This window comes from Lathamus discolor, chromosome 6 (genome assembly GCF_037157495.1).
Source record: "Lathamus discolor isolate bLatDis1 chromosome 6, bLatDis1.hap1, whole genome shotgun sequence".
Taxonomy (NCBI): Eukaryota; Metazoa; Chordata; class Aves; order Psittaciformes; family Psittacidae; genus Lathamus; species Lathamus discolor.
Window position 1 is genome coordinate 84,276,487 of NC_088889.1, and position 12,302 is coordinate 84,288,788.

General features: G+C 42.7%; 1 protein-coding gene across 1 annotated transcript; it reads right to left on the bottom strand.

Annotated features, from left to right (window-relative positions):
• Positions 1-687: 687 nt before the first annotated feature.
• On the bottom strand, positions 688-11,475 carry LOC136016718 (ubiquitin carboxyl-terminal hydrolase 42-like). The gene is made up of 16 exons (XM_065684349.1): positions 11,279-11,475; positions 10,472-10,682; positions 9,567-9,767; positions 8,454-8,564; positions 8,203-8,305; positions 7,975-8,042; positions 7,764-7,834; positions 7,132-7,214; positions 6,374-6,485; positions 6,057-6,197; positions 5,755-5,855; positions 5,156-5,294; positions 3,727-4,458; positions 3,432-3,520; positions 2,539-3,162; positions 688-1,400 (listed from the first exon to the last, which is right to left on the bottom strand). Exons 2-16 carry the CDS (start codon positions 10,671-10,673, stop codon positions 1,385-1,387), a joined length of 2,793 nt encoding a protein of 930 aa, XP_065540421.1. The 5' UTR covers positions 10,674-10,682; positions 11,279-11,475; the 3' UTR covers positions 688-1,384.
• Positions 11,476-12,302: the final 827 nt, after the last annotated feature.

Below are 12,302 nucleotides of genomic sequence, written 5' to 3' on the forward strand. Positions count from 1 at the left end.
TGAGGTCTGAGGGAAACATGCAGGTTAAAAATAGGAAAAGGGATGCAGTGTTTGATGTGTGTATGAAGTGTTATTTACTTTACCACAGGTGATGGCTTGCTGTGTGCCAGCTATTTTGCAGTAATTTCTGCACATCTGACTTTAGATGCAACAGACATAAGCCCTCAGACTAAGTAACAGTAAGTCTTGGTTTGTACACAAATCCTTACAGGGGCTAATTGTGGAATATGGAGTTAAAAATATGTAACTGTTGTAACCTAATCAAGAACAGTGCGCGGATGCGGTTCTGTCCTGGGTTCAGCAGGCTGGGCTTAAACCAGGACAGGTTCTTAACTTTGTGCTCCAGATCTAGCATTCTAACGCTGTTCAGCAACATCTTCCTACGTTTGCTTGACCAACCTAATGACCAGCCTAATGACCAACCCGCAGGCGGATTATTATTATAAATAATGTTGTTTTCGTAAGGCTGAACACTCATAGCTGTGCTGCTATAAATGTTACTCCGGTAAGAGCTGGTTTCCCACCCTAAATTAAGGAGGAATTTTGTCCATTGCTTTCCATGAGCTTCAGCCAAATGTAAGGCAAGTAGGGGGACAACTCAGATCGCTTCTCCTCAAGTCGATTAATTAGACCAGACAGATTAGTCAGATGAACTTTATTTCATAGAGGTTCCCACTCACTGGTCTCCTGATGCAGGACCAGCGAATATGAAGTGCACCACAGTTTGTTAGCATTTAATAATAAAAATTAAAATCACAGTATAAATTTGTCTTTAACTAGCCCCTTTAGAGAGACAAAACCAGACAACTGAGACTTCAGACAAGTGACAGTATATTAAGAAAATGGAATTAAAATATATGGATTTTGTCTTGACGGTGAATGTTTCAATAATAAATTCAAAGTTTTGATGGTCAACATCGATAAAGTCCAGTCTGAAGATAAAAGAGTCGTTGTTTTTGAAGGTAAAGACTCATCTTTTTTGATGGTAAAGCCAGGTTCGATGGTAAACAGTCAGGTTTGATGCAAACGGTCACGTTTGGTGGTAAAAAGTCACATTTGATGGTAACGAGTCAGTTTTGATGGTAAAGGCAGCTTCGATGGTAAACAGTCAGGTTTGGTGCTAAAGTGCCAGCTTTGATGGTAAAGCCAGGTTTGACGGTAAACAGTCAGGTCTGGTGGTAAAGAGTCAGTTTTGACGGCAAAGACAGGTTCGATGGTAAGCAGTCAGTTTTGATGGTAGAGTCATTCTTGATGGTAAACAGCCAGGTTTGATGGTAAACCATCAGCTTTGATGGCACACAGTTTTGATGGTAAAGAGTCAGGTTTGATGATAAGACATAGTTGGTTTTGACAGTAGGTTTAGTTTGGGTATCGAAGGATTCCATCAGTGAGCTTTGTATCTGAAAGACAAAAGAAAGCAATGTCAGTCCATGTCATGACGTTCAACGCCAAACCCTGTCTCAGTGGTTAGGTTTCTGAAAGAGAAGTCTCAAGCCTGCACACAGCCCCATCTGCTCTGTGACTATATTATCTGACGGACTTGAGAAGGTAGCTTCCCCACATCCAAACTGACTGCATTTTGGATCTATGCTAAAGTGAAAATTCCTACTTCAGACCCCTTTATTTAGTATTTTTAAAGACGGACCTTCCACAAGAGGAAGTTCATGAACATCTATGGACTTGAGGAAATACTAAAATTCTCCAGACTTAACAAATGGCTTTTCACAGCCCTCATATCCCACTTGTGTTGCAAGCAGTGGACCAAAGTGGGGTTCTGTCACTGTGTTTATCGGTTAACATCTCTCACGTCTACACAAATAGCGCACTAATCTTAACGGCCCTGGCCTGTGTAGTGGGGTGCAAGACATTTAACTTCTTCCTCTACTTTTGACTGGTTTAGAAATAACCAGAGTTGGCCACCTGCTGGCAAAAGCATTCACTAAAGCCAAACCAGTCCTAGTCATTGTCAATGTGAAACACAAGGCCATCCAAATCCTGAGGTCTGAGGGAAACATGCAGGTTAAAAATAGGAAAAGGGATGCAGTGTTTGATGTGTGTATGAAGTGTTATTTACTTTACCACAGGTGATGGCTTGCTGTGTGCCAGCTATTTTGCAGTAATTTCTGCACATCTGACTTCAGATGCAACAGACATAAGCCCTCAGATTAAATAACAGTAAGTCTTGGTTTGTACACAAATCCTTACAGGGGCTAATTGTGGAATATGTGGAGTTAAAAATATGTAACTGTTGTAACCTAATCAAGAACAGTGCGCGGATGTGGTTCTGTCCTGGGTTCAGCAGGCTGGGCTTAAACCAGGACAGGTTCTTAACTTTGTGCTCCAGATCTAGCGTTCTAATGCTATTCAGCAACATCTTCCTACGTTTGCTTGACCAACCTAATGACCAGCCTCATGACCAACCCGCAGGCGGATTATTATTATAAATCACTTAGACACAATGGGAAAAAGACAGGCATGAGAAACATTCAGAAAAGAGTTAGGGAAAAAATTGCAGATTATGCTGGTATCCCTGTTTACCTGTAATCCGTCTCTTGATATTTATCATCTATCTTGTGGCGTTTCCTTTCCACTTCACTTTCGCCTCCTTCTGTGTCACTGTATTTCCTCTTGCCAAGCCTCAGTTTCTTATTTTCCCAGAAAGCGTTGTCAAATTGTGCACGAGCTGAGGCAGGTGGAGGTGCGTGCCCTTCCCGAGAGTGTTTTTCAGACTGCTGCGGAGGTACTGAACAATGACGGAGGTTCCCTCTGTGGCTGCTCAAGTGATGCGCTCCTTCCTCTCTGCAGTGAGTGTTGTCAGCCCATCTGCTCTTGCAGGGATCATCCCGCTCTGATTTCGAGAATTGACTCCATCTGTCAAAGTCTTTGTCAGAATGAGTGTACTTCCTCTCTCTACCATTTCCTGTTCTACGAGCAGAGTCATAATCCTCGTAATATCTGCATTTTTCCCATCTCTGTGCTTCATCTTGACAGTATGTTTCCGGGCTCCAGGTTTTCTCTCCTTTGGAACGATAATACTTATTCCTGTCTTGTTCTGTTCTTTCTCTGCTTTGGGATCTATAATCAGAGTATTTTCCCCAGCTTTTGCCATTATTTGGACTGTTTCTTTCATTATGCGAAGGCCTGTATTGGCTCGCACGCATCCTAGGGTGGAAAAAAGAGAACAGAGAAAGGATTCCAATGGTAAAAAATGGAAAACCATTCTGTGAAGAAACAGAAGCATTCCAGGAGGCATCTGCCTGTATTTAATATGACAATAACACATGCTCGGTGCTGACATCTGCAATCCTACATGTACAGTGTGGAATTTGCTGTACTAATTTAAAGCTTTCTATTAAATAGTACTAGCAGATGGGTAAAAGAATGATAAACTTGTATGAAATCTTGTTTTCATCAGAGTATACTCAATTTACCTTGTTTTCTCTGACAACCTGTTCAGGTGGTTGCAGGCCAGGGATTCTAAGATTATTTCTTGAGGAATCGGTGACTCAGCTACAGGTATCTACAATTAAAACATAGACGTTAACAAACTAACAAACAAACAACAAAAAAACAAATGTAGAAAACTAATGGGACAGTAGCACAAAGTGTTAATGAGGAAATCTGTGCTGTGTGTTTTCACAGTATTTCACATGAATTAGGAACATTCCTCCTGAATACTAAACACGTCATAGGTGAGAAGTTCTAGATGGAGCATACATAACTTGCTCGTGAAAGCAATCCATTTGTTTTAGCAAAGAAAATCTCAGAAGGTTTAGCAGGTTGGACTTGGCAAGCAAAATCATCAAGTTTCTGTCCCTTTTGTTTAAATCCAATATCTAAACTAATAGCACCATTTAGTGAATCATTTTGTGGCAGCTCATGATGGGATCTCTCTTCTTCAGCACTCTCACAGAAAGAATGGGAATTCTGCAATGTGCCAACCACCTTCCCCATTACAATTCCATATGAAGATATGCTGCAATTCCTTTTCAACACGCCATTCGACTCCACAGACTTTCCTGAAGACTCTGCACTGGAAGGGACTAGAGCATCGGAGCCGACTGTAGGACTTACATTCACTGCTGGCTCTACAAACATTTCATCAGGAACTTCCTGTTTGGAAATGTTAGCAGCAACTGCCACTGTAGATGCATTTGAGGAAGACTCTGCTCTGAGAGAACCTGTAATTGTGGAGGAAGGAACGGCCTTGCTGAGATCCTCATTCTCCAAAGCACTGGTAACACAGCCAGGTTGTGACACAGTCTGAAGCTCAGGCAATTTGTTAGGAATACTGATAGTGATCTTCTGGGCTTTCGATGGATCCGTAGATGAAGGCCTGGTCATTTCCACGTTTCGAATGCAAGCAGTTGGTGGAGCTGAAGATGGCTTGTTTATGGTCATACCAACAGGATTTGTATCTCCTTTTAGGGGTCCATTTCCATTTAAACAACTTGATTTCTGTATTGAAAAAGAAAAGATTGCAAGATGAATATGTGCAATTACACAGCACTTATTAAAACATTAAATTCTCCTACTAAATATTTCTAAAAATTGCCTCACCACCTAAGAAGATAAACACCTCACTTCCAATATAAACCTAAGTCCAACAAGTGTATTTAATTCCTGCTGCTTTTGGTTTACTGCATCTTGGTATCAAATGAGCCTCATTTTTTGAAACCCACTCAAACAACTTAACATTGACTACAGCTCTTCCCAAATATGTTTATTTTCCCCTTTAAACATTCCCTGGAAACACTGCAATAATTGCTCTGCTACTCAGGACCAAGAAAAATCTTTCTCACTGTCTCAGCTAAAGCAACACTGACGGAGAGTGATATTTAATTATTATTACTACTGCTATTGTTCTTATCATCATCATCATCATCAAGAATTAATAGACTCCTTCAAGTGTCTCAAAAGCGTAGCTGTCAGTGCTTTAGAAAGCACTTTGAGTTGGAAGTATAATGAAGTAGCATGGCTGCACAGTTTAGGATTAGCCACTGTTTCAATAATTCTGGCTGTCGCATGACGGTTGTGAAGAAAGCTGTAGAGTGGGAGGGAAAATAGAACTCGATGCTATAAAACAATACCCCCCACACATCAAAAGAAAACAACATTATCAATTTGGTGTCATTATTTACTCCCTGCAAATTACCTTAACCATATGAGGAGGAAGTCGTGGTCCCGTAAATCCAGCCTGCTTACTCTTAGGCCCCCGCTGACCAAGGAATGAACGGGCATAAGATGGTGCTGGTAAGGAAAGCCCACATTCTCCAAGTGTCAAATCATAGCGCCTTGGGAAAAAAGCAGTGATCTCAGTTTAGAGTTTTTCTTTCAGTCTATTCTTGGATTAAAACCCCAACTATAATTTTAAAGGAACAGATGATGTGACACAGAAGACATATATAAAAGACTCAACCAAGACTACAAACTAAGAAATAGACAATGGTCTCCCTACAATGACTGTGCTTGTCAGAGCAACAACTCCCCCTTACACCTTCTATGGCGTAATTTCTCCTCTTCTATATTAGACAGCTACATAGAGCAGATGTAGAGCAATATGCACAAGCTCACCAGTTTAAGGGCAAACAATGAAAGACAGTAAATGACAGCGGTAAGTTCAGGTTAGACAGAACTGAATTACACAAACAGTAAACTTTGCCTAGGACAGAAAGAAAAACACTTGGAAAGAAAGAAAAGTATCAGTAACAGGAAAGTAAATATATTCTGAACAGAGTCAGTAGTTGGTATTACCTGATATAAAAAAGTACATAAGCTTGCTGACTGAGAACTGTTTTGATATCAGAACGCTCCACTATGGCATCATTCATTCGATACCAAAATCCATTGCCGGCCTGCAAATAAAAGACAGTGATACCTTCAGACAAAATGCATGTTGTCGAAATGACATCACAGGCGGAACACTACAGCACAAAACGTACCAAACAGATCGAACAGAACACATCATTCAACCTTTCTCCATCAAAATGGTGGCTGCCAGTAACATTCATTTTCTTTGTTTATTTTACCCTGTTGGAAATCAAGCCGATACCCACCTTTATGAAGCAGATATAGTGTCCTGCATTACAGCTGAAACCAGAATGAACAAGAACTGCATATAAAGAATAGATGAGTGGTTCTCCCGTTGACTGGGACATATATGCTCGGAGATCCAAATATTCAGTGTAGTTTACGTGCTAAAAGAAAACAGGAAGATTCAAATATTACCCTGAAACGCTTCATGGAACAGCCTGAGGAAAACCCTTCTAAGAACACAGGCTAGGATCACACAAATATATTCTTCATTCATTTAAAAGAAGATAAAGAACATAGATATATAGAAGATAAAGCTGCTTTACAGCTGCAAATATACCTTGCTGATCTTGCCACCACTAAAATCTGCAAATCTTTTCAGCGACATGATAAGAACTTTGGAGGAACGATGTATTGTGCACGTCTTGGAGGCAGGAACCATGTTTGTGCACCTTAAAAGCAAGCACAGACAAATGTTTAACAGCAAATTCTTCCCCCTCCCAAAATTCAAACAAGTTTACGTCTCTCACGCAGGCTTATGAACCCATACGCCGCACTTTGGGTTTGTTAACAGACAGAAGGTAACAGCATGTAAGCGGACAGCTCTACAAAACAAAGGTCTTAGAACATTCTCTTTTCATAGCCAAGCAAACATCTGAGCATCTATCCTAATGACAAAAAGGAGAGGCTTCCCAACAATTCAGCACGAGAACCGTGCAAGACATTTTTTAGCGAGTCATTAGAGGCTGCTCGTGTTAATGACCACCGTTCACATGCACTGAGACCCAATCCCAGTTTCTTCCACAGGGAACACTAGGACCTTCAACGAGCTGATGTTGCCTCCCACCCCAAATCGTTGTCCTTAGCTCCGTGCTTCAGCTCACCACTACTTAGCAGACACCCCCTTTAACTTCTGGCCAGATGAACATTTCTGTGTGCAACCTCACAATTACGAAGGCTAATAAACCCCAGTGCAGGCGGCAGTAGGAATAAAAGTCTAATAGGAGCTAATGGCCGCAATTCTTCTCTTTCCAGATATTCATGTGATAACATGAAATGCGTTCTCTTGGACTCAGATGGAATTAGTAAGAATCTTACTTGCTGCACTTATAGCTGTTTTCTCCACCCAGTTGTTCAGGTTTCACAAATTGTTCCAGCGCCTTGGTGACAGACGTAACGGTCTGGATGAATAAGAAAGTAGAGCACTAAGTCACTGGAAATGCAAAATTTCAAACACTTCCTGCTAGTTAACGAGAGAACCTTGCTAGCGCATCCTCAAGTGACCTACTGTCAACCGGCAACCACTGTGAAGGAGGCAGAAACCTCAGAGTACGCTGAGCATTTACCTCCTGTGGAAATGATGCTATTTTGAAATAAGAAAATAAAGTCTGCAGTGCCACAGACAGCATCTGTACTATGCTATGGCATCAATAATGAGAACGATCAAACCCATCAGCCTAACGATAGATGTATAGATGCTGAAGCAGAATAATCGAGTAGTCTGAGAGTATAGGCGTTTGTCTAGATGTAATTACTGTTTTTACAGCTTAAACCCACTGCAGACAGGGAGAGCACCTAGATGCCTTCCACACAAGGCCAAAGTCCAATCCACTCCCACCCAACGCCAAGCTCTTTCCTTTTAGCAGTATATATTTTTAAGTAAAATGCCTTTATTTGGAAAGCTCTACAGGTCCTTCTACAGCTCGACCCGTATTCACAAAACACCTTACCTCTATATCCAGAGTAATACTGAGGAATGGTTCGTGCCTATCCGAAACGGCTTGGCAGTTCAAGCATTTTACTGGAATCAAAATACAAATGCTTAGCACTGACTGGACAAATTGAAAGTCTTCATACATTTTACTTTAGTCAAAGTACAGAGGCCTTTACTACAAACAGACACAGACCAGTTCAAAGGACAGGAAGATTTTTAACAAGTACCTCGGGATCTTAGGTATCCTCCAAATATTTGATAAATAAGTGTGGTGGCGTGAGAAGATGTGTCCCATCTGGAAAGAAATGGTAAATCAGACCTCAGATGATGCGAGGCTCCGAGTTAACTCTTCAAACAGTTTTTACCAAGGACATTCGTTTTAATGTGCTATAGTAAAGAAAGGAGTAAAAGGGGCTAGAGAACATCTAAAAGTGAAATGATTTGTTTACGCGTACGTGGTTCCTCCATTCAAGCAAGCTCTCTGCAAAGCATCAACAGTGAAGGACAAGAATTCATGTGCATCCTCTTGACTGCCGTAACAGAAATGTTTTCCTATTCCTAATAAAAAAGAAGGTGGTTATATTTCTCTCATAGAAACTGAAAGAAAACTCACGTTTCTAAAAGTACCAAAATCATTTCTATGCATCAGATAGTGCTTTGAAAAGTTACCAAATATATCAAAAGAGAACCATCTGAAATTACTTACTTTTAAGGCCATTGATAACAGCTATAGGTTTGAAAGCATTATTAGAGAAACACAGGGCCTGGTTAATGTGAGCTTCCAATGTACACATCATACAGAAGTCTTTTTCGTGACCTGAAGAGTGAAAGAAGCAACACAGTCTAGTCAAATAAGCATTGCTACCAAAAAAGAACAAAACCAAAAACTAGTATCCGTGACAAACACTATTGAAATTGATGACACAGCGCTAAGAGAGAATGTGTGTGATTTTCAGGATACTGCTGTTAGGTGAGCTACGTGACACAGAGCTAAGAACCCTCTGGGAGAAAGGAAAGATGAAAGGAAGGTATGTGTAAGTATTTCTGCCCTCCCTTTTGCGACAGGGTTCTTAACTGGGCACATTTTTATCTATGTCAAAAAAACACAGTTAAATTTCTAGGAATAAACACTAAGATGCCAAACCAAAAAGCACGCATGTACCTTTGTCAAAATAGACCTAGAAGGATATGCAAAGAGGCTCCAATGCCAAATCAGTTCAAGCGTAGAATGGAAATGCAAAGAACACAAATTCAAAGGTTCAAAAAAGACAAACTTTTAACTAGAATAAAACCAGTCAAAATTTTAATACTGCCCCACACAAATTTCCATTTCAGGTCAGCGGAAATTAGCTCAGAGTGCTTTCTAGGGTGCGATCTTTTTTAATGGGTCAATAGTGAACGTGTCATTTATTGCAGTATTAGCACATTATGGTATCTAGGCTGCAGAGACAAAGAATCCACGATGCCACCATCCTAAATTTTACCACCTTTCTACCAGCAGGAAATCCAAATGTCAAATGTTCACCAAATGCCTTCCTTTACAACGTACTTCATTATTCACACAAAGCAAGAAATGGTCTTTATTTGCAATTTTACCATTGTGCATTGAATGGACAAATGCACTTTATATACCATTCCGAGCTTTCTGTTAAAGAATCACGGAATCACAGAATCATTTAGGTTGAAAAAGACCACGAAGATGGCGTTCAAAGCCGGCTTCTACAGGTAAAACGGGAAAGCCACGCGTTTTCTCCACAGAATCACTCTTGTTCTTTCACCTTTGCCCAACATATTTATAATAATGCTAGAAAGGACTCACATGACTTGCTGTGTTCAAGAGACAGCATGTAACTGGCCAGAGGAGGTGTGTACGTCAAACATTGTAGAGTAGCATTAAGGAAACACGTATTGCCCAGGTTCTCCAGTCCAACTCCAACATTCAGTGGCTGTTGCCAATCCATGCAGATTTTCTCAGGTGGAAAAAGAATTTTACGTGGTGGGGCAATTCCATCGTTAACAACTGCAAGAAAAATCAGATTTCAAAAAATATTTACTGTTTCTCTTTGAAAAAGGATGTTTAAAAGGTAGCATTCTGCAGGAGCACCCAGAAAAGCCAGGTCTGCTCCGCCACGCAAACCCACGAGATGAACAGCTTAAACACGGCCACTTGAATTTGCAGGTCAGCACACAGTTTTGAACTATGGTTTATTTACCCGTTTCAGTTCTTCCAGTACAAGACAAACTACCACTCTGGTCTTTTTCCTTATTGTAACTTAATTGACATTTGTAATTCTATGCTAATAAACGTAAGAACAAGGACGGAAAAGTAAGCGAGTAACTAGCAGAGCAGGTAACCCTACAGATACCAGACCTCTTCCTGAGCAGGGTTAGCATGCAGAGACTTGTGAAGAATGGAAGCCATAAAGACAAAGGTGAAATGTACTTTTCTCTGCACAACACAGAAGACCTGGCTAAGTCTGTGTATTATAAAAACCTCCTCAAAACCGATCGTTACAAGTAGATTTTTAAACAGATAAAACTACAGGTTTTCCAACGCCAGTGCCTGCAGTTGCCTTAGGGGACTCACAAAATTGCAGCCTAGTGCTGAAGGCTTTATTCGTCACAACCCCGTCTTATATCAGTGCAACAAACGAGAACTGCGTTTTCTAACTTTTAGGGTTTTTGTTCTGAAGAAAAGGGGGGAAGGACAGAAGACACACTTACTTAGCTCTTCCCGGCCAAAAGGCTTAGGCTTCTCAGAGGTTCTAGAATAAATAGAACCTCTCGGTACTTTCTCTGGAGCTTCCTCAGGTTGTACTCGGCCCAAGTTTGCAGTGCATGCTGTTCTTTTCTTGGCAGGACATTTGTTGGGCCACCTGAATGATACCTCTTTAAACACTGAAGGTATTCTCTTCTTTAAAGTCATTGCTGGTATCTGTAACAGAGGTAAAAATTTTTGTTGACTTCAGAATATCAAGAAGCATTCCAGAAGGAAATTCTGTCACTCACTATCAAAGAAATAACTTGAAGAACTAAATAGCTGGTAAGAAATATTAAAAAAAAACCCAAACGACAACAACCAAACTCAAACCCCACTCACAAAACTGAATGTAACTGGGGAGTAGCGATTACGCATTCGTCTCATGACAAAACAAACATTTGCAGCAGTGACTGCAAAACAATAACGTACACAAAAACACCCAGGTAGAAATAAGGAGCAATACAAAACTACTACAGGTAGACATGAAGGCACTTGTACGTCTCTAAATTGCAAACGACACTTCCACAATGCAACACTACCGTAAGAAAAAAAAACCAAACCAAATCAGCAACAAAAAAGTAAAACCAACCACCCAAAAATCCTAAAAAGCCCACCAAAACCCAAACACACACACACAAATTCGAAGTAAGGAACACCCCGCGCACGCACGCACACACACACACACACACACACACGCCACGCTTGTTCACTTTCATCAGAAATAATCCAGCCGCCAACCCAGCAAACCCGCAGTTAATTATCCCTTTAACCTTAGCGGGAAGCAAAGGGGTCCGAGTTTGTCAGCTCCGGGACCGGGGTGTCCGTCCGCCCAGGGGTTTCTCTGCTCTCCCGAGGCGCGGCTGCCCAGTGTTTCACCGGGGTCTGAGGGTCTGCTTGTTCCGGGTCGCAAGATAAGCTCTCAAAGTCGGTTGACGTCATAGTACCCGTTCCAAATGGAACTGTCCGGCCTTCCGTCACCAGCGCTAAGCCTGCAGCACCTACCCGCTCACCCCCCGCTCTGCCTTTCCGACAGGTTTTGGTCCCGAAAAGCATTGTGGCACCGCTGCTCTCACGGACCGGCACGGCACGCAGCACGTCCGCGCTCGGGAGCGGCAAGAGCCCAAACACAGCCAAACCAAAGCGACCCTGACGCGAAAGGCGAGGGCAGAGCGCGGCTCCGAGGGATCCCTCGCTTCACCTCGCCTCGCCCTTCTCCCTCCACCTCACGCTACGACCCAGCCCCGCTCGGCACTTCCGACCCGCGGCAACCACTGCGCGGGGACAGCCGCAAGGCCGCGCCGCCTCGGCGCCCTCCCGCCCCGCCCCGCCCCGGGTGTCGCTTGCCGGGCTCGCACGTCGGGGACCGTCCGGAAGCAGGACCGCAGCAGCGAGCAGCCTAGGGCGACTCTGCGCTCATGGCAACTAACGGACGGGACGTGAGGACGGCGGGAAGTGGAACCCTTCGAAGCGTTCGATTCCCCGCGGGTGGCGGCAGGCCCCGCCAGGAGCCGCCGCCGCCTGCTCGCCAAGCAAGGAACAACGCCGCTCATGCCTCGGGAGCTGCCGTTTTTACCACGATGCTTTTCTCCTCCCAGTGCACGTACTGTTCTTAAGGGAAAGCCCCTAATTCCATGCTGGAAGCGCAGGGTGGCTTCTTCGGGCTGCTTCTGGCAGCAGGCAGTTTTTCACAAACTTGTTGAACCTGAGCCGTGCCTACTGTGCCAGTGACCGCTTTGGAGACCCGGTGCTTTATCAAAGCCATTTTGCTTGCTGGAGTTGCAGAGCAGCTCGGGA

Coding starts and splice junctions, on each gene's coding strand:
- LOC136016718 (XM_065684349.1), bottom strand. CDS start 10,673: ATGACTTTAAAGAAGAGAATACCTTCAGTGTTTAAAGAGGTATCATTC. Junction 7,835..7,974: donor AGGATACCTAAGATCCCGAG/GTACTTGTTAAA, acceptor TTTTGATTCCAG/TAAAATGCTTGAACTGCCAA. Junction 7,215..7,763: donor GTATTACTCTGGATATAGAG/GTAAGGTGTTTT, acceptor TTATTCATCCAG/ACCGTTACGTCTGTCACCAA.